The sequence below is a fragment of the Pristis pectinata genome, chromosome 33, assembly GCF_009764475.1.
Source record: "Pristis pectinata isolate sPriPec2 chromosome 33, sPriPec2.1.pri, whole genome shotgun sequence".
Lineage (NCBI taxonomy): Eukaryota > Metazoa > Chordata > Chondrichthyes > Rhinopristiformes > Pristidae > Pristis > Pristis pectinata.
This window is the reverse complement of record NC_067437.1, coordinates 3,054,125-3,081,145: the sequence shown is the minus strand read 5'-3', so window position 1 is coordinate 3,081,145 and position 27,021 is coordinate 3,054,125. Positions and strand designations below refer to the sequence as shown.

Sequence of the window (27,021 nt, the reverse complement as noted above, 5' to 3'; positions counted from 1 at the left end):
ATTTTCGGTGAAATAAAATGTTTTTGCTCTGTGCTCTACCACCAAACTCGCGCAGCCAAAAAATATTCGCATACAAGATCTAAACAACTCCCAGAAATGTTGATTGTGCAATATAAGGGGGTTTTTGCAGTCAGATCATCAGGCTCCTCCCACTTCGTAATTCAGATTTTTAAAAGCTTGCACCGACACGAGTCAGTTCTTAAAAGAGACAGGACCGGAGTCTGGGTTCACACCTCTTCTGAATTCATCATGCATACTCTGGAAACACCGCAGTAAGTCATCACAAAAGTAGCTCCTGAGATATTACTAGTGCGCTCGCTGCCAGCACAGCGGGGGATAAAAAGTGTATACTTTAAGAAAAGTCCTTAAAGACTTGACTGATTATGTAACGTGACAATGAAACCCCCTTTGGGTTTGTTTGAGTCGCCCTTTCCCCTTTCACCCAAGATACTTGATAGTTTGTAAACTCTTTTTGGTACAAACACTTCTATTTTGGGGATTAGATGAGGCTGACATTTAATTTTGATGGTGTGAATAAAAGGATAGTTTTGTTGTAAAGGAAACGAATCGATTTAAGCTATGACAATCTGGATTGTTTTAAAGCAATTGACGTTAAGCACAAACGTTTTGAAAAACTTTTGACAGACTGTGCAATGAAGTTGCTTCTTCTTGTGAATGTGTGTGTGATATTGGCTTCTTGGCTGTCGTGTTTGGAGTTTAAAAGTCATCCCAAATCAGGATTCTAATGTGTAAAATGTGTCAGTGTCATGGATATTCTTTGAGCTACCGTTTTGTGACATTTTGAATTGTACTGAAAAGCTGATTTAAAAAAACACAGTAGTTAATCTGAAATATTGTTTATTTAAAACACAAACATTCACAAAAGTTAATAATTGGGACAAGCGACCACATTTGTAACAAGGTTAGAATAGGGGTTGTAGTAAAGGCTGCCTGGAAACTAAAAAAAATGCTTTTGTTCATGTGCACTGCAATGCTGGTAACACATGTAATAATGTAAAACTTCCAATAACCTCAGGAGTTGCTTCAGAGAAGGGGAAAGTTGTTGGCATCTGATACCAGCAACTTTCCACTGTAACAGCAACGAGAATGACCAGTTATTCAGCTTCTGGCTGATGTGTGTCGAACTGGAAATGTTGGCTGCTGCACTGGAGCAGATTTCTGCTCTCTAAAAATGTTATTTATTATTGATGCCTGCTAATATAAATAGACAGCTTATTTGCATATTCTTTTGTCTTTTGTGGCAACGGCTGTTTTACAACACTTCTCATTCACAAATGAAGTTGTGCTGTTTTTCCCTCTGTCTGACAGAAGACAGCTCCATTATTTGTTTGCTTTCCTCGATGTTTTAGAAAATATTGTCTAAACTTTCTGCTTAAAATGAGTGTCGTTCCTCCGATAATTAAATGGAGGAGCATACCACCTAGTGTGGCTCTGATGCTTGGAGATCACTCTGTGTCTGGTTTAATGCCTTTGAATTGATCCCAGTGGCCCAGAGAGCTCCGATGCTCTCCAAAACGTTGACCAATGGAAAGTGCTTATGAACTGATGGAAGGAATGCAGCTTTGCTCCATTGAGACTCAAGACCAAGAGTGTGGAGCAAAATTTGGTTGGAGTAGTTTCTGATGCGATGTTACGTGAGTGGGTGTCTACAAACAGGGAGGGGGGGGGGAGATCTTGTGAGGTGGGGAATCAAAACGCTGCAGATGTTGGGACTCTGAAATAAAAACGCAGGAAACACTTAGCAGGTCAGGCAGCATCTGTGGAGAGAGAAACAGGTCAGACCTCAGGTCTAGGGCTCTTGACCAGAAGGGTTCCAGACCTGAAACATTAATTGATGGTATTGGGGGAACTGTTTAACAGGGCGGCTGAGGTTTCATTTTTAAGCTACCTGTTCCGGTCCTTAATTAAGACTCCAAAATGCATTGGCAGAAATGTAACCCAAAAATAAGAGTTGTTTACAAAGCAGCAGCCTCCATTTATAGAGTGTCCCTTTATAATCTCAAGACATCTTAATGCACTTCACAGCCAAAAATATAGTCCAGTTGTAAGAAACACAGCAGTTAACTTGTGCCCAACAAACTTCTACAACCAGCTGTATAACAACAGCATCTGTTTTTTTTTAACTGTTGATGCAGTGCAGTTGGACTCGTACAGATGCTACCGTTTCTTCCCAATGGTTTGTGAATACCAGACTGGTAATTCCTCCTAACGAAAGTTGGAATATTTCAGTAACAGAAATAACACTTGTGGTTAGATCTGTTGTATACCCTTCAAAGGTCCAGTACAAATTATTTTGTCCTCTGCATACTGAGGTTATTCAAATTTTATTTTTCATGTCTTATCTTCAACAAATCATTGGCCTCTCCCTGTCTCTGAAACAATATGCAACTCTTTCAATGTTCAGCCAGCTCTGGTTTCCTGTGTAGGCTCACCTTCCTTTGCCCCACCATTGACGGCAGTGCCCTCAACCATGGAACTGCCTCCCTAATCCTTTCCATTTCTCTACCTATTCTCTTCTATAATGTTCTCCCAAACCTACTTCTTATCCAATTTTCCAATCGTTGGCTCTAACCTCTCCTTGTGGCTAATAGAACAGTACAGCACTGGACAGGCCATTCGGCCCACAAAGTTGTGCCGATCTTGATGCCAGTTTATACTAAATATCCTCCTCCTGTGTATCATCCACATCCCTCCATTCCCTTCATATTCATGTGTCTGTCTAAACTCCATCAAGCTGTCTGCATCCCCTGCTACCCCTGGTAACCCCTGTCTGCTTCCCCTGCTACCCCTGGTAACCCCTGTCTGCTTCCCCTACTACCCCATTCCAGGCACCTACCACTCTCTGCATCATTTTGTTAGTGACGCTCCTATGAAAATGTTGGGACATTGATATTACAAATGGTATACAAATGCAGGTTGTTGTTGTAGTATATCCCATTGACTTTCAATACTACCAGCGATATGTTTGTTCCCAGTCCTTGAATGGGAGAGAACAACGGATGTCTCCAAATGCAGTCCACGATCAGCTGTGTTAAAAGACCAATAGCACAACCGAATCAGCTTTATTTCATATAACTCCAGGGGTTACTGTTATGAAGGAGAATTTGGGACAAGCCTAGGGACTTCCTTAATTGATCCTCCTTTGTTTAATTCCCCTTCTTCACCTCACCTCACCTAACCTCAAAATGTACGCTGGCCAGAAGAATCAGCAACTTCCCCCCACACGTCTGACAATAATAACTCCGACTGGCCACAAGGAGCCATCCGAGAGCAGAGTAGCTCCTCTCAGGAAGGCTCTTGGCCTTTCTCAATGTCTTGGAGCAATTCGGGCAAAGTCTTCCTTCCCTAAGTTCCTTAGCAATGCATATTGGAGTTCCAAGGTACCAGCTGAAGCCTTCCTTTGAAGACTGCCTCTCAGAGGTATGCATTGGCATTGGCTCATTTGGTAGAATCTGTTCCACATTGACATTTACCATACATCGTGGGATTATCCCCTACTGTGGGATTATACCGTACCTTGGCAGGCAGCAGAAGGAAGATGCTCATCAAGTGGAAAGTGAAAACAGACAATTGATGAAACTTCTCCTATTTTGGCTTCTGCAGTGCAGTGTCACACAGTGCACATTGCGCGTGTTGCCATCCCAATGCAATGTCACTTCTCTAAATAAACCACCCTTGAAAGTCAGAATTAGTCAACATTGCAAGCAATGTGAAACTGAGTCCCAGAAAACAACTGCCATTTGTCTGATCTGTGTTCCAGTCTCCTCCTGCAGTGGTATTTTCCAGCACTATTGCATCTTAGACTGTAGTCCCTCACAATGAAAGGCCTCATTGTGGGATTTGCCATCAAACCCAGGCAAGAGGAAGACGACCTTCTTGGGAGATCTAGGGCTGGACAATTGACCCTGCCAACCCTCTTAGGGCAAGTACTAGTGAAGAACTGGGGCCAATCAAGTGAGTGGGATGTTGACTTGTATTTTTAAAATCAACACATTCTACCACGTGGCTTTTTAAAAATAATTTGTGGTGTGACAAGGCAAATGTGTGGAGGAGAGGGCTCTAGGTAACAGGGAGATGAAATCTGACCAATAACTGGAGTTAACCAAGTGAAGAGGGTGAGACAGAAATGGTATTGGGTGGGGCTGATGATCACACTGAGCCTTAAGTGAAACTGAGATGCAGGAACTGTCTTGGAGGCAAATAAGAATGCAGTGGATGCTTAGAGCTGCCACTGTAAGGAGGAATGTTAGTTTAAGTACCTTGTTTTCATCCATTGCTATCATAAAACGACCAGCTAACTATCTTCGATCAACAGCATATCAGTTGAAGTTTTCAGTCAGAGACTAGCACCTCCAACGCTGCACTGAACTGTCAGCTAAGATTGTGTGGTTAAACATCGAGCTTTCTGATATGGAGTCACGAGCAAGGCGCTTGAAAGAGTGATGCACACCTCTGTGGTAACGCGCTGAGCACAGATAGGAGGTTCAATAGTGGCCGGTCGATGAAAACTAAAGCAACTGAGGTGCTGGAAAATTCAAGTAGTTTCTCTTTTCACAGATGCCACCTGAGCTGCTGAGTTTTCCCAGCACTTTGTCTCAGTAGTGGTCAGATTATGGCAGATCCTCACATTCTGATGTTCCTTTTGGTCTGTCCTTCGGATTGGAACATTTTATCATTAATTAACTGAGTGCTGAGGTAGAGTTGATCACATGAATAGGCTTAGGTTTAGATTTAAATTCAGAGCAGGTTAGGATGTCAGATCTCCTTCCCTGAAGGACAGTAGTGAACCAGATGTTTTGTTTTTACAACAATCCAGTGGTTTTAGTTGCCATTATTTCAGTTTAAATTCCCCAACTGCTGTGGTGGGATTTGAACCCACGTCTCTGGAGTCAGCTCCAGGTTTCCAGGTCAGTTCAGTAACTTATCCACTAAGCTACTGCAGTTTATTGTAGCAGGAGGGATGCTACCATTGGCTCTTGCAGTGACAGCCCATGTTCAAACAGCATCTTTACTGCAGCAAAAATATCCTCGGGCTCTTGACCAGACACAATATCAAATAAGTTGTGGCAGGGAGATGGTCGGGGAGATGACTGAGAACTAAAGGAAGGAGAAATTGTGGATTTACTGGAATAAAACAACCCTGGATGCTGGAAATGTAACACAAAAACAGGGAATGCTGCAAGCACTCAGTGGGGACAGACCCAAAACGTTACAATTCATGGAGTTATACAGCATGGAAACAGGTCCTTCGGCCCAACTCGTCCATGCTGACCAAGATGTCTACCTGAGCTAGTCCCATTTGCCTGTGTTTGCACCATTTCCCTCTGAAACCTTTCCTATCGATGTACCTGTGCAAATACCTTTTAAACGTTGTAATTGTACCCACCCCTACCAGTTCCTCTGGCAGCTCGTTCTGTATACTGACCACCCTCTGTGGAAAAAGTTACTGCTCAGGTCCCTTTTAAATCTTTCCCCTCTCACCCTCCAGTCTTAGACTCCCCTCCCCTGGGACAAAGACTGTGATCACCCACCTTATCTACGCGCCCCCCCCCCCCCCATGATGTTATACACCTCTATAAGGTCACCCCTCAGTCTTCTTCGCTCCAGGGAAAACAGTCCCAGCCTGTCCAGCCTCTCCTTATAACTCAAGCCCTCCAGTCCCAGTAACATCCTCAGGAACGTTTCTCTCTGCTGCTGCTTGATCTGCCTCCAGTATGCATCGCTGCTCAGAACATCATTCCTCTTGCTAGGAATCCCTGTAGGTGTGAGAGAGCACCTGGGACATGAGACTCCCCTCCAGTCCCACTGGAAACAACCACTTGCTCCTGTCTGTGTCGGTGGACGTTAGCTGCTGAGGTGCTCCAGTGAACCAGATGTTTTGTTCTTACAACAATCCAATGGTTTTATAGTCGCCATTAAATTCCCCAGCTGCTGTGGTGGGATTTGAACCCACAGCTCTGGAGTGACATTGCATCTGTAATGACCTTCACCTGCCTGTGGAGCCATTACAGCTTGATTCAAGCGGGAGAGGAATAATCCTTTTATATTGTCCAGCTGATGTGACAGAGGTGCCAGTGATGTTCACGACTCTATAGGTCTTCTCGGGGCTATGACCAGAGATCTACAGGGCAGATGTTGTTCGTTTGACCCCTTGTTCCCAGGCTAGTTTCTTCCCAGCTCTTGTTCCTTAACTGCCTGGTTACAGCATGTAAAGCACTCACCACAGGTACTTGGGAGTGGGATTCAGCTTTCTACCTCCAGCATCCCCTGGGGCTTTGGTTCAGCTTCGTCTGCCACCCTTTGTGTGAAGTATCTCCTCGATTCTCCAACCCACTAACAATTGACATAAACCTACTCCTCCTCGTTGACTCTCTGCTTGACAAAGAGACTTTTTTTGAAGGAGAGTTGAAGGCCTGTTTGTGTTCCACACAGAACAGTACAACACAGGAACAGGCCCTTCGGCCCACAATGTCTGTGCCGTACATGATGCCAAATTAAACTAAATCTCTTCTGCCTGCACGTGATCCATATCCCTCCATCCCTGGTTCATGTGTCTACCTCGCACTCTCTTAAACACCTCTATCGTATCTGCTTCCACCACCACCCCTGGCAGCCTGTTCCAAGTACTCACCACTCTGTGTAATTACTTTCCCCGCACATCTCTTTTAAACTACCCCCCCCCACCCCCTCCGCACCTTAAATGCATGTCCTCTTGTGCTTAACGTTTCTACCCTGGGGAAAAGATTCTGACTGTTTATCTATGCGCCTCATAATTTTATAAACCTCAGTCAGGTCTCCCCTCAGCCTTCGCCGCTCCTGAGAAAACAACAACAACAAGCTAGTGGTTATACTCCTTACAGCTCATACCCTCTAATCCAGGCAGCATCCTGGTGAACATCTTCTGCACCCTTTGCACAGTCTCCACATCCTTCCTGTAATGGGGTGACCAAACCTGTGCACAATTTTTCTTCCAGATTTTGCTATTTTTCAACCCTTGGGGCTATACACAGGGTTAACTCCCCCTGCCCTATCTCACCCCGTGGTGTTAGATTCCCTATGTTGCTAGTCTCAGTGGCAAGCAGACCATGTTTCTCCCAACTAGAGTATCATCTTTCCCATTGAGATTGGTGGTGCCAGGATTGCAGTGTCAACGTTTGTCATGTCCAGTGTGAAACTTGTTCCTTGCCCCACACTGGGATCCTGCAACCATTTTGAGAGGGAGGGACCAGTTTATCATGGATGGGTGCTGAGCTAACAAACACTGAGGCCCCACCACCAGAGGGTTGTGGGGATCAGCCAAAATCCTTTCAAACATGATCCCGAGTCCATGGCTTCACAACAGGCAGAAGCTGACTTCTCAAGGCAATCTCTTTGTTCTGATGACCTGTGCTTATTTTTGTGGCTTGGTGACTTGCACAAGTGGAGATGTTCTGTAATGTGATCCTGAGTCACTCAAGTGTCTTGCAACTATTGGTCAAGAACCCTTCCTGTTGTGGGAAGGATACACGGTGGTAAGTGGGGATGGCCAACACTTTGACTTTTGTCTCCACCCTGTTTTTTTTTGCTTCTCCAGTACCTTAATATAGGATAAGCCTAAACTGTCTAACTAATATAAAGCAGCGTAGTCAGTGTAGTGAGTTCTACTTTCCACCATGCTCTGGGTAAAGAAATTTAAATTCAATTTTCTGTTGGATTTATTTGTGAGATAACATTTCTATAATACTGGTTGCAGTGCCTGAGCAAAGAAAGAGGCCATTCAGCCCAATATATCCATGATAGTGTTTGATCCACTCCTTATCACTTAACCCTTTCAAACACCACCTTCCTTTATATGTATCTAACTTCCCCTTGATGTTAACCTCAACCAGTTTCATTTGCAATTTTCATATCCTTGAATCTTCTGCCGGATTTTCTTTATTTGTTGCCCCTTGTTTAAGTCTCTCTCCTAAGCGGGCACATCTTAACTACACTTGTTCTGTGGATCGACTATTATCTCCTTTGCCAGCTTTATCTAGAATCGGGGGATGCTGCCTGTCAAATGTATACCATCCTTGTAAATGGAGGGACATGGTACCAGGGTTGATGGAGATATGATGCAAACCATCCTTGTTCATAGCCCAGGACTGCAAGAAACTGCAGAGAGTTGTAGACACAGCCCAGAGCATCACTGACACCAGCCTCCCCTCCTTGGACTTTGTCTTTACCTCTCATTGTCTTGGTGAAGCAGCCAGCATAATCAAAGACCCCACCCACCCAGGACATTCTCTCTTCTCTCCTCTTCCATTGGGTAGAAGATGCAGGAGCCTGAGGGCACGTACCACCAGACTTAAGGAGAACTTCTACCCCACTGTGATAAGACTATTGAACGGTTCCCTTATACGATGAGATGGACTCTGACCTCACGATCTACCTTGTGACCTTGCACCTTATTGCACTGCACTTTCTCTGTAGCTGTGACACTTTACTCTGTACTGTTATTGTTTTTACCTGTACTACATCAATGCACTCTGTCTTAACTCAGTGTAACTGCACTATGTAATGAATTGACCTGTACAATCGGTATGCAAAGTTTTTCACTGTACCTCGGTACAAGTGACAATAATAAACCAATTCCAATACCAGCCATGGGAACAGGCTTGAGGGATTGAATGAGCTCCCATGCCATGTACCTACAAGGATAGAGATGGTTGTCTTTAAATGAATCAGGTGTCATTTGAGGTTGTGTAGCTTGATCCTATTCATTTTCTTGCACGTTCTCATATTTTAAATGTCATTATGACTTGGAAGGAGGCCACTCAGCCCATCGAGTCTTTGAGGTAAGATGCAGTTTCAAAAGTACAATGAGTGAGAGGAGGAATTATTGGAATGTTTGCTACATGCAAATGTGCTCCCTCAAATATTTCCTGTTCCCAGCTTCCTTGATTCAGGAGGGTAGTGACAGAAGTGGTTTAGCTTCCTTTGCTGTCTATGCTGGAGGTATAAACCGTAGCCCAGACTTGCAAAGTGATCAGCTTTGCACTGGTGGGAGAGAAGGCGGGGGGTGTGGAGAGACCAGAGCAGCTAAGGTTGTTCTCCTCAGCACAGAGAAGGCTATGAGGAGATTGGATGCAGCTGTATAAAAGGGTATTGGTTGGGTAATTAATGAGAATCTGTTCCCTTTGGGAGGAAGTCCCAAATACGCAGACTTCTGACGAATGGTAAAAGAATCTGATGGGAGATGATGAACATCTTTATTTGCCCTGTTTCTATTGTCAGCAATGAGTTGGATTGGGGGTGGGGCGTACGTCATGTAATCAAATACACAATGGCCACCATCATCAATTAATCAGGAACCAGGGCAATAAGCAGATCGATCTAAGCACAACAGAAATTACACCAACTCCTCCCGATCTAAGCAGGTACCTCTGCCAGAAGTGCAGCAGGTTGAGGACAGTTGCACACACATTTCAAGATTCAGTTTCATCTGCCACTGGCTGCGTCTCTGACATGAGGTGTGATTAACAGCAAAATAAACCAATCACGGCCGCTCTGCCTGGAGGGAGCATTTTTCACTGGTATGCAGCTGTTTTTCAGCCCGAGAGTGTGTGAAGAGTAACATCCAAAAGGAAATTGAAAGCTTGAAAGGCAGGGGCAATATGGAAGCTGTCAGGCTAAATGGGGGTAATTGAGTTGCTCTTTCAAAGGACAACATGGATTGAATAAGCTCCTATTCTGCTGGTGGATTTGATTCTATGAATCTGGATTAATAAGTAATCAATCTTCTCATCCTCCACTTCACTCTGCTGAAGGGGTTCATGAGTAGGTGCACGGCCATGGATACTAACTTCCAGCTTTTACAGGTCCTCCCCCAGGTTACGGACCCCTCGTATGTACAAACGAGTCCCTGTAAATATTATTACATTCAAATGAGATCCAGCCTTGGCAACAAAAACCTGTTTACGTCTAACCTCACCACAGTAATCAGACGCCACTGTCACTTAAGAACGCAGACTGCCAGTTTCACCACAGGAGGCCACTTAAGAGAGTTGCTTTGGAAACTGACAAGCAATTGCTTCTATTGATACTTGTGCAACGATACTCTTAAGCACTGTAGTCCACTGATGCTTCCAGTCCATTGAAACTAGCCATTGAGTGTGGGACATCCTGATCCTGTGCCATTGTAGCTAGACAGGGGCAACAATACATAAATATTCATGTGAATTGGCTTTCGTTAACACCATTCGTTGCAATACTGTGGAGGTATGGTTACTGTAGTGAGTGATTTTGTGTATTTTCCGATTTATGGACACAATTGGCTTATGGATGTTTGTAAAAATGTAACCCAGGGACGGCTTGTAGTTGTGAACTTGCACAGGGAAACTGTAACACACCGGATTCCTCGAAGACATCACATGGCCTGGCCAGAGTTAGCGAACTACTTGTTCTCTGGGCATTGATTCTGGAAAGGGATTCTTAGGTAGCAGAGTTGAAATTCAAGAAGGGTTTTGGTGGAGTGGGCAGGGTGAATGGAGTTCCTCTGTGCTTGTAGAATCAGAGGGGAAACAACACGTGTTGTGATAACTGCACTGCAGAGGTTGGTACTGGAGTTCTCTCAAGGTCATGTACTAGTAAAGGCTTCATCTGCAAGTTCACTCTGTGGAAGAGGGATATGCAACTACATTAGACAAGCAGGGACATAGTGCTGTACGGTTCTATCGTTCCATCTGGGTGACTTGGTATCACGTTGACCATTTGGGACTTATCCTGAATGTGATTGGCCTGTAGTGAGCAAATCAGAACAGAGTGTTAGGAATTTTGATTCCTGATGAAGAAATGATGGCCGCTTTGGTGCAGGAGGAACCTGGTATCGGTGCTGCCTCCTGTACTGGACCCTTCCCTGTGACACCCCTTGACAGTGTAAAGTTGTTCAGTACTATTGTAAGGTGTGCAGCAGGTACTGCCGGTGCCTCTCAACTCCAGGGGAATCCCAGGTTCGATCCTGACCTCTGGTGCTGTCTGTGTGGAGTTTGCATGTTCTCCCTGTGACTATGGGTTTCCCTTGGGTGCTCTGGTTTCCTCCCACATCCCAGAGATGTAAATTACCCCTAGGGTAGGAAAGTAGCAAAAGAACCCAGGGGGAGTTAGAGGGCATCTGAGGGCAATGGGAAGTAGATGAGGAGGAGTGAGACTGCTCCCCCTAATTCCCTCTCACTGCAATCCCTCAGACAGGGATTGCTCTGCTGGGAGCTGGCATGGCCTTGATGGGCTGAATGGCTTTGTGTGCTTCCCCCTTTAATGCTGCAATAGGATTTGCTTCAAAAGCTATTTGTGGCAAAGTGGTCCAGAAGTAAAATACTGCAGAAGCCGAAAGTCTGAAATAAAATGGAAAATTCTAGAAGTACTCGGGGGGGCCGTGTGTGAAGGGAGAGGGACACTGGATTAATGAATCGGGTCAGCGAGTTTTCACCAGTCCTGGTGTGGGGATGTTGACCTGAAACAATGACCCTGTTACTCTCCCCTCTGTTGCTGCTTGACCTGCTGAGCATTTCATGTGTGTGTGTGATTTGGATCTGTCATTAAGCCAAGTCCCTCACTGCCCTCCCATGCTTGTCCACTGCCATCTACTCTGTCATGGAGTGATAGGGTGCAGAAACAGGCCCTCCGGCCCTCCTAGCCCGTGCCAAGCTCCCACATTCCCATCAACTCTTTCCCCCCCACTGACCCTACCACTCACCTACACCAGCAGTCACTTGCACCGGCCAATTAACCCACCAACCAACCTCGCCTCTCCTGCAATCTACCCCATCACAGAAACACCCTCTCGTTCTTCCCACCCTGCCCCCTTCCCGTCGTAAAACTTTTGTCTCTGACTGCCCCCCCAGGTTGAGTAGAATTGAAGCATTAACTCTGATTAATTTCACAAAACTAATGCTTGACCTGTTGATGAATTCCAGCAACTTCTGTTTTATGATAATTTTGGAATTTCAGCACCACTTGTTTTGGCTGCTGTTTGTGGAGCTTGCTGTGGCACAACATGGCTGCTAGGTTTCCTCCATTACGGCAGAGAATGGACTTCAGCAGAAGTATTTAATTGGCTGTAACGTATTTTGGGGATGTCCTGCAGGTGGGTGGACTATTTAAAACGCAGAAAATGCTGGAAACACTGCGGCTCAGCTCCTGTGAAAAGAGAGAAAACAGTGTTTTCAGTATTTTTGTTTATGTTTCAGTTGCAGAGTCCCTGTGTTTTTTAAATTTTTCTACTTAAATGCAGAGGGCATTTTAGACAGACACACGAACAGGCAGGGAATGAGAGAAATGGGCCATGTGTAGGCTATGTGCAGTTTAATTGCATCATGGTCAGCACAGACAGTGTGGCTGAAGGGCCTGTTCCTGTGGTGTTCTGTGTTCTACTTGCTTCTTGCATTCGAGCTGGATGAGTGGGAAACCTGAATCTTTGTATTCCTGTCAAAAGTGTAAACCAATATTGGAATGTGTTGTTATGAATGTGCTCAGTCAATGAGGGAATGCACTGTGGAGCCCCTCTCACTGACACCTCCCATCTCCCCCTCAGGGGAGTTGAACTGGTCTTGGAACAGGGTGCTTCCAGAACTGAACTGTTCCACACTTACTGACGTCTCCGTCCCTAAGGATAGTGTCGTCATTGGAGGAGGTTCAGGGGCTGGAATCTCATTCTTTTCTGCTGCTGTTAACGTTCTAATATTCTTTTATTTTTTGTTTGCCTGTAGGATTGAACCGTCACAGATTTCTCTAGTAAGTATGAAACGCTTTATAAAACTTTACTATATATTTTTTGCAAGTGAATGTGTATTTTTGCCCCAAACTGGTTTGATCGACTTCACTGAACCCAGACAGCAATGAATTCTGTGCCACTGGTATACTGTATATGTGAGTGGTACCTCCTGTCGCTCTCTGTGAAATCCTTTGCTTCCTTCATTCCCTCTTTTTGCCCTACGTTCCTTGATCTTTAAAACAGTTACTTGTGGCTGTTAAAAGTGTGTGGTTAAAGGGTGCTGTCATTCTTTTGACCCCAGTCCTACACTATGACCCTTCGTCTATAACCACAACGTATAGGATTTTCCTTCTTGCATCTCTAGGCCTCTATGCGCATTGCCCCAGCATCATTCTTTTTATATATTGGGGGATAGCCTGCAAAATAACCAACAACATACCTGATGAGTAAAAGAATTTGCAGAGAGCCAGGACAGCATTTCATACTTCACAGAAGTGGGCAAACCTGGTAGTTTTTGCACTAAATATCACAGCATCTGTGATGGAGTCAGAGTTTGTGCTGAGCTGATGGAGATTGTTTGCAATGAGTGTCTCTCTGTATTGGCCACTGCAGACAGTGAATGGACTTGGGGCCTGATATACCCATCAATTGATGGTGCGTGTGCAGCTGTTCCAGATGTTTGAACTTCTGCCCATAGGAGTTTACTGTAGACTAAGTGGAATGCAATATGTTTGTGCTGTGGGACATATTCATGGCCTGGTGGCTGTCAGACACAGACAGGAGCCCGCCATTGTTTGAAGGAAGCCAATTCACCTACAGTAAACTGTACTGAAAGTTATTAAAGGAAACCAGGAAATGGCCCAGGCCATCTCATTGGTACATTATTCATCTTACAACATTGTTTTTCAGAGTTCTTTTGCTTTGAGTATTTGTCCGATTTCCTTTAGAGAGTTAACATTGGGGAAGTGAATATTGGATTTCTGGTGTCCCGGAGGTCACTGCCCACCTGCCCCTGGTCTGCTCCAGCGTGGACCCCCAACCCCTGGCCTGGCGCAGAGTGGGGCTCCCCTCGTCGTGCAGGTTGGTTCAAGAACCTGCTGGTTGTAGGAAAGTAGCTGCTCCTGAACTGTGCATGAATACTGTGAAACAGAATTTTTTTTTTATTTATAATGTTGAAAAACACACCTACATGTTAAAATCATTGTAACCAACAAATAATTAACAAAACACATGGAACTCCTGTTCACTGAAGGGTTGGCGGTGCCTGTGCCTGGTTTAACTCCGTGTGGGATGAGCGCTGGGAATCCTTTGCTGTTCGGTCAGACTCCAGGCTGAATCCACTGGAGCAGTGCAAGTGTTGGGCAGAAGCTCCCACTGCCGATTTAGATCTTTGCCAGCACTGGAAACACAGACTCCCGTCTGTCCTGGTGTCATTGTTGGTGTGAGGACATTGGGTGATGTATGAATTGATGAGGCACTGAGTTAATGGTGTCCTAATGCACACACTCCCCTGTGTGTGGGGTTAACTCTTGGGGTGTTGGATGAGGTGCCAGTCAAGTGGACTGCTTTGTCCTAGAGGCGTCGCGTAGCTTGGAAACAGGCCATTCGGCTTACTGAATTGATGCTGACCATGTGAATACATTTAAACTAATCTTACACTGATCCCAATTTATTCTCCCCTCATTCCCATCAACTGCCCCCAGACTCTGCCACTCACCTACACACCAGGGACGATTTACAGCGGCCAATTAATCCATCAACCCGCACGTCTTTGGGATGTGGGGGGAAACCAGAGCACCCAGGGGAAACCCACACGGTCACAGGGAGAACATGCAAACTCCACACAGACAGCGCCCGAGGTCGGGATCGAACCCGGGTCTCTGGAGCTGTGAGGCAGTGGCTTTACCCACTGCGCTGCTGTGCAAATCAATCAAGCTGCTTTGTCCTATTTGCTGTCGAGCTTCTTGAGTTGTCGGAGCAGCACTCACCCAGGCCAAGTGGGGAGTTTTGCTCCATGTGTCAGACTGCAGGACTTCCAGCCTCTGACCTCCCCTGCATCCACGTTATAGTCACAGAGCCATAGAGTCATACAGCATGGAAACAGGCCCTTCGGCCCAACTCGTCCATGCCAACCCAGGTGCCCATCTAAGCCAGTCCCATTTGCCCCCATTTGGCCCTTATCCCACTAAGCCTTTCCTATTCAAAAAAAAAATGAGTCCATGATCTCAAAACTGAAAGAAAAAGTCTCTCATTTCCCCTTCTGGCTCTTTCTCAATGATCTTGTTGATCACTTTTCCTGTGGGCAGCAGACCATGTGATTTTCCGTCAGGAGCGATGATTCAGGCTGAAATCCATTGCTCAATCCACTGCCTTCAAAGGATGGGGGGCAGCGGATTCAGTCGGCGCTGAAAGGCAGTCCCACAGACCTGTGGCGAAAGAGCAGGGGTGTGGGATTAGGGAGAACTTTTGTGACGGGCCTCTCTACGATTGTATCGCTGTATGGGGTCTGTTTGTGAGCTCTTCAGCCAATGTCAACCTGGGCACCAGGTAGTCTCTTAGCCTGGGCTAAATACTTCAGGACCAAGGTAGACAGGAGCCAAACTGCTTGGTTGAATAGGCCGTGAGCTAACGCTCGACACCACAAAGAAGGAGTAAGGTAGGTCACAGCCAGGGAGGGCAGGGCCGACCGTCTATTCAAATTATTTGCACACTTCATTAGGCAATCTCGCCCAACTTCTGTCCCCACTGAGGACACTGGCACCACAGATAAGAGCCAGAAGAGTGTCACGGAGACGCGTAGAGGAAACAGATGGGAGCGTGGGTTTAACCAGCTTCATCACTGTCCACCTGAGCTCGAGTGAGCAGTTGCTGCAGGAGTCGGCAGCCGAGATGTCTGCGTGCTCGAACTCAGAGTGAAACAGTACACCAAAGTCTGTTGGGGAAACATTCAAATCCAATGGCTTTGTGCCAACCTTGTACACAGGAGCTTGAAGCTGAGCAGTGGCTTCGCAAAGGATGCTTGACTTCTTTGTAGTGTTCTTGCCTTACTGCTTGGCGAACCCTCACAGTGCAGTACGCACTGAGTGCTCTACTTCTGAAGGTACTGTCCTTTAGGGGAGGTATTAAACAGAGTCACCCCTGCTGTTGGCACAAAAGTTAAATCCCCTTCTTGCCGTCCCAGCCCGATAGTTTAATGTCAGTCAACAACAGGAAAGCAAATTCTCCAAGCAATTCTTTTACACAGCACACTGGGAGCAGCTTGGCTTCCTATGTAACAGTGGCTGTGATTCAAAAAAAAACTGCTACCATCAGGCAGGAGGTACAGAAGCCTGAAGTCCCACACCACCAGGTTCAGGAACAGCTACTTCCCTTCAACCATCAGGTTCTTGAACCGACCTGCACAACCCTAACCCCACCTCAGCAACGGAACACTACAGACCACCTCTTGCACTGCCGTGGACGTCTCCCGTTGTCTTTTTGTTTTGCACTGTCTTCTTTTTGCAGTCTTTTTTCTCTCTTCACTGTCTTGTATAATGTACGTAGAATTTATGTTCTGTGTGTTGTCTGTATCTACGTGTCTGTGATGCTGCTGCAAGCAAGTTTTCACTGTACCTGTACCTCACCGTACTTGTGCGTATGGCAATAAACTCGACTTGACTGTACTGTGGGATGCACTCATACTGCTGGATAAATGTGTTTGTCGATGCTTCTAGTAAGGAGAATGAAAGGGCACTCTCTAACACATTGAGGGCATTCTAAGAGGGAATATTTAAAGGGGATGTGCGGGGCGAGTTTTTCACACAGTGGTGGGTGCCTGGAACGGGCTGCTGGGGGTGGGGGTGGAAGCAGATACCATAGAGGTGTTCAAGAGCCTTTTAGTTAGACACGTGAACATGCAGGGAATGGAGGGATACGGATTGTGTGCAGGCAGAAGGGATTTAGTTTAATTTGGCATCGTGCTCAGCACAGACATCGTGGGCCGAAGGGCCTGTTCCTGTGCTGTTTCATGTTCTACGTTCACCTGACAATGAAGAGCAAGTCAGTAAACTAACAATTTTGCCTCTTCTCCACAGTACCCCGACACAGTGTCATATGAAACGGATGCATACTGCAAGCACCCACCTGCACTATACTCGTATTATGTGGCTGAACCAGAACAACCCACAGGTGGGTGACTCTTGTCTTGGTTCTGCCTGTACGGGACCCCCATCTGTCCCCATGTTATCTGTCCCTGATCCATGCAGCGTTTACTCTTTCCCCACTTCAGTGAGAAGAACATTTCTGCTTGTTGCTAACGAAATGCTGCAAAATGGGTCGCGCTTGACTGCACCATTGTGTTCTTGCTGTTCCCCCCTGTTTTCAGTCATTCTCCCAAACTTGTTGCTCAATCCGCGATCTTTGTCATAAGGCGGGCAGTGGGATACTGCAGTCTGGATGGGAACAGTCGTCCCACAGCGTTGCTGGAGGGCCAGAGTGACAAAATGGGGCAACGTGTGAATTAAAGGACAATGCACCCACTGTCCTTGTATTTCCTAGATGCCAGATGCTACGGTTATTGAGGAACTCTCCAGCCAGTTTATCCTGTAGGTAGTCCACAATGCAGCCACTGGTGATGGAGGGGTTAATGATTGTGGTGATGGCTGAAGTGCCAATCAAGTGAGCTGGTTTGTCCTGGGGGCTGTTGTTGCTGCACCTGTCCAAGCAAGTGGAGGGTACTCCATCACACTCCTGATTTGTAGGGAATGGGAAGATGAAGGTGGCTGTACAGGTTGATAGGGTGGTGAAGAAGGCGTGTGGCATGCTTGCCTTTATTAGTTGAGGCATTGAGTTCAAGAGTCTGGAAGTTATGTTGCCGCTTTATTAAACTCTGGTTAGGCTGCATCTGGAGTATTGCATTCAGTTCTGGTCACCCCATTACAGGAAGGGTGTGGAGGCTTTGGAGAGGGTGCAGAAGAGGTTCACCAGGATGCTGCCTGGATTAGAGGGCATGTGCTATAAGGAGAGGTTGGACAAACTTGGGTTGTTTTCTCTGGAGCGGTGGAGGCTGAGGGGAAACCTGATAGAAGTTTATAAAATTATGAGAGGCAGAGATAGATAGACAGCAGTTATCTTTTTCCCAGGGTTGAAATGTCTAATACTAGAGGGCGTGCATTTAAGGTGAGAGAGGGAAAGTTCAAAGGAGATGTGCAGGGGCCGGTTTTTTACACAGTGAGTGGTGGGTGCTTGGAATGCGTTGACAGGGGTGGGGGTGGAGGCAGATACGATAATGGTGTTTAAGAGGCTTTTAAAGAGGCACATGAATGTGCAGAGAATGGAGGGATACAGACGTTGTGCAGGCAGAAGGGATTAGTTTATTTAGGTGCCTTTTGCTTAATTAGTTTGACACAACATTGTGGCTGAAGGGCCTATTCCTGTGCTGTAATGTTCTATGTTCCATGAGTCACTTCCTGCAGAAATCTTTGCCTCTGACCTGCCCTGGAGGTCACGGGATGTATTGATAAATTGGTTTATTATTGTCACTTGTACTGAGCTACAGTGGAAAAACTTGTCTTGCAAACTGTTCATACAGATCAATTCATTACACAGTGCATTGAGGTAGTACAGAGTAAAAACAGTAACAGAATGCAGAGTAAAGTGTCACAGGTACAGGGAAGTGCAGTGCAGGCAGTCAATAAGGTGCAAGGTCATAACAAGGTAGATTGTGAGGTTGAGTCCATCTCATCGTTCAAGTCTTACCACCGTGGGGTAGAAGCTGTCCTTAAGTCTGGTGGTACGTGGCCTCAGGCTCCTGTACCCTCTGCCTGATGGGAGAGGAGAGAATGACCCAAGTGGGTGGGGTCTTTGATTATGCCGGCTGCTTCACCCTGCCTGTGAAAGATAATCCACAGATGTAGTAAATCTCCAGAGGTATTGATTGCGACCATCTCTAACGAGCGGCCTCTCTGCATGCAGATCATTACTGGACTGGTTCCGAACACCACACTGTTGGCTACGACCACTTTGACGGAGGGCAGTTCACACAGCTTCAGAATGTGGCGGTCTCTCACCTGCAGAGCCTGTACCCTCAGTTCCCTCTGGAGGTGGTGAGCAACCCTGACCCCCCACTGCCGAACCACAACGCTTGCCCCTTGGAGGAGGAGTACAACCAGGTATGTTGGATTGAGTAGACAAACTTCTGGGATTGCCCTGGTCTCCCACAAGTCGGGGTTAATCTCCAGGACGTTGAGAGGTCCACACAGCTGAAGAAACAATATCAAAGGGCAATCGAATCATTTTCTGTTTTCTACGTGTAAATAATAAGATTTTATGAAGTGGAGGATGGGCCAATGAGAATATGTCTAATGGGGATGGGTGTGTTGTGTGACCAATGTCTGACAGGTAGGGGCGGAGCAGTGAAAGGCCAAAGGTCATGTGGTGATATCTCCAGAGAGACAATAAAGACGGCTGTGGAGGTCAAGTCATTGGGTGTATTTAAGGCAGAGATCGATAGGTTCTTGATTGGTGAGGGGGTTACGGGGAAAAGGCAGGAGAATGAGGTTGAAAAAATTAGCCACAATTGAATGGTGGAGCAGACTCGATGGGCTGAATGGCCTAATTCTGCTCCTATATCTTGTGGTCTAAAGGAGCGATAAAGAGACAGCTTCGTGGAAAATACAGAGAATCGGCTCGGGTAGATTTGAGGGGAAGGTGGGTGTGAGCTGTGTTGGTTTTTTTTCCCTGTTCCCCAGCAGCTCTGGTGCCCTCTTCTCCTGGGACACCAGCCTGTTCTCATCGATGATCTGAGCCTTGTGTAGAATGGAATACAGCAGCATCTAATGGGGAAAGGGGAAATTGCAGGTTTAGGGCATGAGGAAGATGTTCTGGATCTCAGTACCTTCTACAGAACTCTACAGAGTGTCCCATCCTTGATCCTGCCTGCACCCTCTCCCTTGCACCATCCCTGTAACTCTCTCCCTTTCCTTCAAACCCCACTTTCATTCCATTCATCCTTTCTCTCTCCCCTTCTCTTGCCTCTATCTCCCTCTTGTCCCCTCTTTCTCAACCCTTACTTTTGGAATTGGTTTATTATTGTCACTTGTACTGAGGTGCGGTGAAAAACTTATCTTGCATACCGATTGTACAGGTCAGTTCATTACACAGTGCAGTTACATTGAGTTAGTACAGAGTGCATTGAGGTAGTACAGGGTAAAAACAATAACAGTACAGAGTAAAGTGTCACAGCTACAGAGAAAGTGCAGTGCAATAAGGTGCAAGGTCACAACAAGGTAGATGGTGAGGTCAGAGTCTATCTCATTGTATGAGGGAGCCGTTCAATAGTCTTATCACAGTGGGGTAGAAGCTGTCCTTGAGTCTGGTGGGACGTGCCCTCAGGCTCCTGTATCTTCTACCCGATGGAAGAGGAGAGAAGAGAGAATGTCCCAGGTGGGTGGGTCTTTGATTATGCCGGCTGCTTCGCCAAGACACTCCCGCTCACCTCCCACTTTCATTCCATTCTCCCTCACATCCAGTTTCTCTCCCCTCTTTCCCCTATTAAACTTATCCCCTCCATACCACACACCAACATCCCGATAACTTGGAACACTCTCACCATTGAGATTTTACCTTTCCATTTCTTTTCCTCTCCCCTCCAGGTTTTCCCGATACTGTACCCTCCGTACCAGACATCCACTGAAATCTCCAGTCCGTCAGTATCCGAGGACGATGATTACAACCTGGGCAGTCCCGTGCTGGAGGTTTCCGACAGTGAATTTGATGAGAACATCCCTCCCAGGGAATCCTCGACGCACGATGGAGGTCAGTGTCAACCAGTGGAACCGAAACCTTGTGTAAAACTCTGCCAATTCCAACCTCCCATTCTGCATTGCTGGAATGGATTGTGATGTGGTTGGAGCTGTGGGTCCAATTCTGGGAAAGCCCGTCAGTATCTTGGAATGGATGGGGTTTCCTTGGATCGTGTGCGGGATGGGGGAGTTGTTATGTGGAGAGTGGAAAAGCTGGGTGACTTCTCCTTGAACGATGAGAGGAAATCGGTGGTCATGGAGGAACATCGAGGTCACTTCCCTGCAGTACTGTGAGACTTTCAGTGCTACTGAGGGGAGGGAGGTGGGAAGGAAATGTTCACCATCCATGACAGTGGTGTACTTGACAATGAAGATGGTTCTCAGGATTTACAGAGGGATCTCGATCAGCTGGGTAAGTGGGCGTTGAATTGGGATAATTGCGAGGTGTTGTATTTTGGGAAGACAAATCAGGGTAGGACTTTCACAGTGAACGGTAGAGCCCTGGGGAGTGTCGTAGAACAGAGGGACCTAGGAGTACAAGTACATGATTCCCTGATAGTAGCGTCACAGGTAGACAGGGTGGTGAAGAAGGTGTTTGGCATGCTGGCCTTCATCAGTCGGGGCATTGAGTAGAGAAGTCGGGATGTTGTGTTGCAGTTGTAGAACGTGCTGGTGAGGCCGCACTGTGTTCAGTTTTGGTCACCCTGCTATAGGAAAGATGCCATTAAGCTGGAGGGAGTGCAGAGGAGATTTGCGAGATTGTTGCCAGGACTTGAGGGACTGAGTTATGGAGAGAGGTTGAGCAGATTGGGACTTTTTTCATTGGAGCATAGGAGACTGAGGGGTGACCTTATAGAGGTGTATAAAATCATGAGGTGCATAGATAGGGTAAATGCACGCAGTCTTTTTCCCAGGGTTGGGGAATCGAGAACTAGAGGTCATAGGTTTAAGGTGAGAGGGGAGAGATTTAATAGGAACCTGAGGGGCAACTTTTTCACCCAGAGGGTGGTCCGTATATGGAACGAGCTGCCAGAGGAAGTGGTTGAGGCAGGTTCAGTAACAACATTTAAGAGACATTTGTACAGACACATGGATAGGAAAGATTGAGGGAAATGGGCCAAATGCAGGCAAATGGGACTAGCTTAGATGGGCAATCTGGTCGGCATGGACCAGTTGGGCTGAAGGGCCTGTTTCTGTGCTGTATCACTCTATGACAACCATCAAGTGACTGTAGTTAGGTGGGCAGGGTTGAGTTATGGACCCTGATGATCATCTTCCTCCTGGGTTAGTTCCCAGTGAGCACAGGCAAGGAGGAGGAACTGGACAGGACTATTCCTTTGGTTTGAGTATGTGGGTGATGTCAGACCTATTACAGACCCTATTGCCATGCGGTGTCAGGTGTACGATCGGACTCCTTATTTGGCATCATGAGGATGCTAATTGTAAACACAATTTGATATTTTTTCCCCCTCCTTTTCTAGTGACTCAAACTGGCAGCAGTTTCCACCACACACAAGCTCCCTGGGGCTTTGTGTGTGAGTGCGAGTGTGTCAGACCCTCCAGGGGTGTTATTAAAAGAACCCAAACCTTGCGTTCGCCCATAACACGTGCGTAGTTTATGGTCCCACATGGCTGCTTCATCCAACTCGATATCACATTCTCCAACTTTGGGTAACTCGCTTTTTCTGTCTAATTGCATCAGAACTGGCCATTTCTGCCTGTCACAATTTTGTCTTAGTTTTTCCTTTTTTTTGTATACTCTCACCTACTGGGTATGTCTCACAGCCCTGCAGTCACCTTCTCTCTCCCTATCAGAGATATTTCCTTTGTTCTACTGCTCCATCACTGTAGCTGCTGTTACGAGACTCCGAACAGATTTTTTGTCTGATAAAGATGAACTCTTGGTCTTTCAGTCTACCTCGTTGTGTTCCTTGCACTTTATTTGTCTGTCTGCACTGCACTTTCTCTGTAACTGTAACTCTATATTCTGCATTTTGTTTTCCTTTTGTACTACCTCGATGTACTTGTGTATGGAATGATCTGTGTGGATGGCTCGCAAACAGAAGCTTTTCACTGTATCTAGTTTACGTGTGACAATAATAAACCAATTGCCTTCTCTGCAATCTAAAACTACCTTGGTTTCTTTCTTTCCCAGTTCTGATGAAGGGTCCCTGACCTCAAACGTTAGCTGTTTCTCCCTCCATAGACGCTGTCTGACCTGCTGAGTGTTTCCGGCATTTTCAGTTTTCCAGCATCTGCAGTTTTCCGATTTTCCTCCAACCTCGCTGTTGAATGTCCCCGTGGGTGCCAATGACTCTGACCCACATTCTCAGTGTGACTGTGCTGCTTCACATCCTCCACCCACTCGCATGTGGACAGCTCACAGTCAGCAAGGAGTTGCTCTGCCCTGCCACGGCTGGGTTGCCGACCTTTCTAACTTCCGGCACTCTCCGCTGTGGACAGACACGGGCCACTGTGTTCCAGGACTGCCAGTGTGACGTGGTGTCTGAAGAGAGTCATGTCACAGGGTGCAGGTGCTAGCAAAGTTTGTCATTCTGGGTCAGAGTGAAACTACTCTCAATTTTCTTTTTCAAAATGTACACCAAACATTTATATGTCAGTGATTACAGAGTCATTGTGCCTTTTTGAATTCTGTTCAAATCTTTTTCACTTTGTCTTGGGGGTTGGTGTTGGAGTCTCAGACAGAGTACGGAAACATGTTTCCACCTGCTGTCTGCACTGACCACTGATCCCCACTTTTTGCATTAATCCTACCCTAACCCATTTTATTCTCCCCATAATCCGTGACCCCCCTCCAGATTCTACCCCTCACCCACACACTAGGGGCAATAAACATTGGCCAGCTAACTTACCAACACGCACATCTTTGGGATGTGGGAGGAAACCGGAGCACCCGGGGGCAGCCCACGCGGTCACAGGGAGAACGTGCAAACTCCACGCAGACAGTGCCGGAGGTCGGGATCGAACTACGGTTGTAGGAGCTGTGAAGCAGTGGCACTAACCACTGCACCACCAGGCTCCATCTTTGAGTATCGTTGGCCTATTCACCCGTGGAGAACAGATCTCGGCCTGATATACCTGCTCAGCCCCACCGTGAGGTCCTCACTTGCTGTTCCAGAGCACCTCTCCCATTCTACTCTGTTCCTCCTACATCCACCCCAGCTCCTCACCCACCCTGTTTCTCTCCAGTCCTCCACCCACCTATCTCCCCATCACCCACACACACTTCCCACCGGTTCCTCTCTTTCCCCCCCCCCCCCCCCCCACCAACTGTTCCCATCTGCCTCCCCACATTCGCTCCACTTCTTTACACTGCCTACTTCCCCTCTACCTTTCAGTCCAGGTGAAGGGTCTTGACCTGAAACATTGACTGTCCGTTTCTCTCCACAAATGTTGCCTGCCCCAAAGTCGAGTTTATTGTCAAATGCACATGCAATGAAAAACTTACTTGCAGCAGCATCACAGGCACAGAGCATCAGATTATACACAATGTCCACAAGCAAAACATAAATTGTGCAAAAGGATACAAGCAAACAATTGGGAAAAACAAAGTCCATTGTGGTGCAAAGTGGTTCCAGTGTTGCTGCACTGAGGTGGTGATTAGGGTTGTGTCGGTTGGTTCAAGAACAGAATGGTTGAAGGGAAGTAGCTGTTCTTGAACCTGGTGGTGTGGGACTTCAGGCTTCTGTACCTCCTGCCCAATGGCAGCTGCGAGAAGATGGCACGGCCCGGATGGTGGGGATCTTTGATGGATGTTGCCTTCTTGAGGCAGCGCCTCCTGTAGATACTCCCAGTGGTGGGAAGGGATGTGCCCGTGGTGATGACCCACTGAGTTCCTCCAGCATCTCCTGTGTTGCTCCGGATTCCAGCGTCGGCCGTCTCTCGTGTCTCTCCCACCTCTTTATTTCTTGGACTCTGGTTGACATTGAGCCGTCTGTCACCTCTCCCCTCTGTCTCTCCCTCCTGTACAGGTGCCCGGAAGAAGGTACGTCTCTACCAGTTCCTTCTGGAGCTGCTGAAGAGCGGGGACATGAGGGATTGTGTGTGGTGGGTGGACCGGGAGAAGGGCACCTTCCAGTTCTCCTCCAAACACAAAGAGATGCTGGCGCATCGCTGGGGCATGCAGAAGGGCAATCGCAAGAAGATGACCTACCAGAAGATGGCTCGAGCTCTGAGGAACTACGGCAAGACCGGCGAGATTCGCAAGATCAAGAAAAAGCTGACCTACCAGTTCGACGGCACGCTGCTTGGTCAGAAGAAGTCGGAATGTAAAACCAGCTACATGCCCTAAAGCCCCTGGAGGTAGCTGGCTCCCTCGTGAACAGATTCTAAATTTTATTAAGACAGGAAAGCTGGTTTTAACAATGCACTTACTTCCTTGTTTTCTTTTGCGATGTGTTGTTTTGTCTTATGAGAGCGCTGTTGAAATTGTTGGCGTCTCTTTCCCAGCCTCATGTACCAACGTTAACGGGTAGTATTCTGAGTAAAGCTGTGTAGTCACTATGTTCCTCCACATTGTTCAAAAGGTTAAAGATGGTTGATTAGCAAGTTACGAAGCTCCTCTTCTCCCCCAGGGATAGGTGGAGATGTCTTTTGGGGGTGTCCCTGTCTTTAAAGGAACTTGAGATGCAAGTTGCAATGAGAAGTCATCAACCTGAGATATTAATTCTTTCTCTCCAGAGGCCGCCTAGCCCGTTATTTGCAGCATCTTCTGTTTTTATTAGTATAGGAGGGGTTAAGTGGGTTGGGGGGGGCAATGATTATGACCTCAGTGGTAGAGGAAAAACTGGGGAAAATTTGGGGCAAGCTCATCAACCAATGAGAGAAGTTTGGAAGCACTTCCTCCAGAAAAGGATGGTAAAACTGTGACACCCTCCCCACACCGCGCACGCCAAAAGTAGCGGCTGTTAGCTCAATTGACAACTCCCAGTCTGAGATTGAATTGCTGCTTGCCAAAGCTTGTAGGGAATTGAACCTGGGCAGGTGTTTGAAGCTGGCATCCCAATCAGCTGTTTTTTCACTGCAGGGAAGACCAGTTCATCAGAGCAGTCTGGCCCTTTCCTGTTCCGATCTTCTCTCTGATCCTTGCTCAATCTGAATCGCTCCAGGACTAGAGGTTTGTCAGTCTCCTACTGGTAGATAGACAACTTGAACTCCCACCATCGCACCGATGGAGGACACTGCCTGGACAGAAGGCTCAAATCCCTTGTAACTCATCAAAGTGCTGGCTGCTGCTTTAAATAAGCAGATTTTATTTTGAAAGCCATTTATTTGGATTTCATAAAGCCAGTCCACACAGAGTACCTTGGCCCTCTCTCTGACTGATTCCATTGGTCCCATCCCCTGCCCGTCCACCACATGAAACAGGCCTCCAAACTCCCTTTGGTCACAGCCCTATCGAACAACGTCCCATCTGTCCAATTGGGTATCTTGGATCATTGAAGTGAGTGGAGCTTAGCCATGCTGATGCTTGTCAGTGTGACTCATGGGAAACCATTTGAGGGCAAGCCATGTGTTTGGAATGGCTGAGCTACTTGTGAGAACTGGCAGCACTAAACCCATGGCGATGGTGGACTCGCTCGCTATATAGGGCAGACTTAACAGGCTAGTGATATCCTGGGGGCAGTGGTGGGGGTCAAAGAGTGCCCAGGTGTCTGAGACACAAACCCTCAGCCCTTGGAAGGGAGTCGATTGAAGCTGAGCAAGAGTCTCCCAGAATTCTGTTTACACTTTAAAGTTGGCATTGTGTTGTAAGTTAATTGTTAGAGAGAGTCAGTCCGTTCTGAGCCCACATGGTGAGGAATGAGCCAACAGATCTTCTTCCTGGGGGCTCCTGCAGAAAGCATTAAATGGTCAAAAGGACCCGGAGGGTCAGGGTGGAAGTGAAGGAGCAAATCCGTTAAATATCTTTACTGGGAAGCTTGATGTAGCTGTATATATTCATGAAGTGAAGTTGAGGGGAGGTGTGGGTGGGTTTGAAAATGGGTTCTGAGGCATTGAAATTTTGTAAAGAATCTAAGCGGGGGCTGGGTGGGGGGGGGGGTGGGGTCAGCTTTTGATTTTATTTTTGAGCCTTGATTAGCTCTTGCTGTATTGTACAGAAAGTGCTCTGCTTTGAATGGCCAAACTAGTGCCTGACTCTGTAAGAGATCAGTGTGTCCGGCATAGACAGCGGCAGGACATGCTGATTGCCTGATGCTACGTGATGCTTGATGGATGCCCACATACTGAGGTCTGAGGGGCCGCGCTCCTGCTGTAAACAGCCTTGAAGTGGAGGGGGAAGGGACTTGCAGGACCTCAGACAAGGTAGCGGTCGTTATCTCATCCATTCTGTGCTCTGGGCACCACTGCCTGTTGTAAATAAATGTAAATACCACAGGTTTTAGTCCTTTCCTACTAACCGTTCAGTCACATAAGGACTTTGATATATTTGTATGTTTAACAAGATTAAACAGAAAATCTCTCTAA

At 46.8% G+C, this 27,021-nt stretch overlaps 1 protein-coding gene across 1 annotated transcript; it reads left to right on the top strand.

Annotated features, from left to right (window-relative positions):
• The first annotated feature begins 182 nt into the window (after nt 1-182).
• LOC127585557 (transcription factor Spi-B-like) lies at nt 183-27,021 on the top strand. The gene is made up of 6 exons (XM_052043117.1): nt 183-272; nt 12,747-12,771; nt 16,825-16,918; nt 18,704-18,900; nt 20,383-20,545; nt 24,525-27,021. The coding sequence occupies exons 1-6, from the start codon at nt 250-252 to the stop codon at nt 24,842-24,844; spliced, it is 822 nt and encodes a 273-aa protein (XP_051899077.1). The 5' UTR covers nt 183-249; the 3' UTR covers nt 24,845-27,021.

Bases quoted from the DNA above. Each gene is read 5' to 3' on its own strand.
- LOC127585557 (XM_052043117.1), top strand. From the start codon at position 250: ATGCATACTCTGGAAACACCGCA. The intron at 273-12,746 runs GTAAGTCATCAC...GTTTGCCTGTAG, and splicing joins CATACTCTGGAAACACCGCA to GATTGAACCGTCACAGATTT. The intron at 20,546-24,524 runs GTCAGTGTCAAC...CCTCCTGTACAG, and splicing joins ATCCTCGACGCACGATGGAG to GTGCCCGGAAGAAGGTACGT.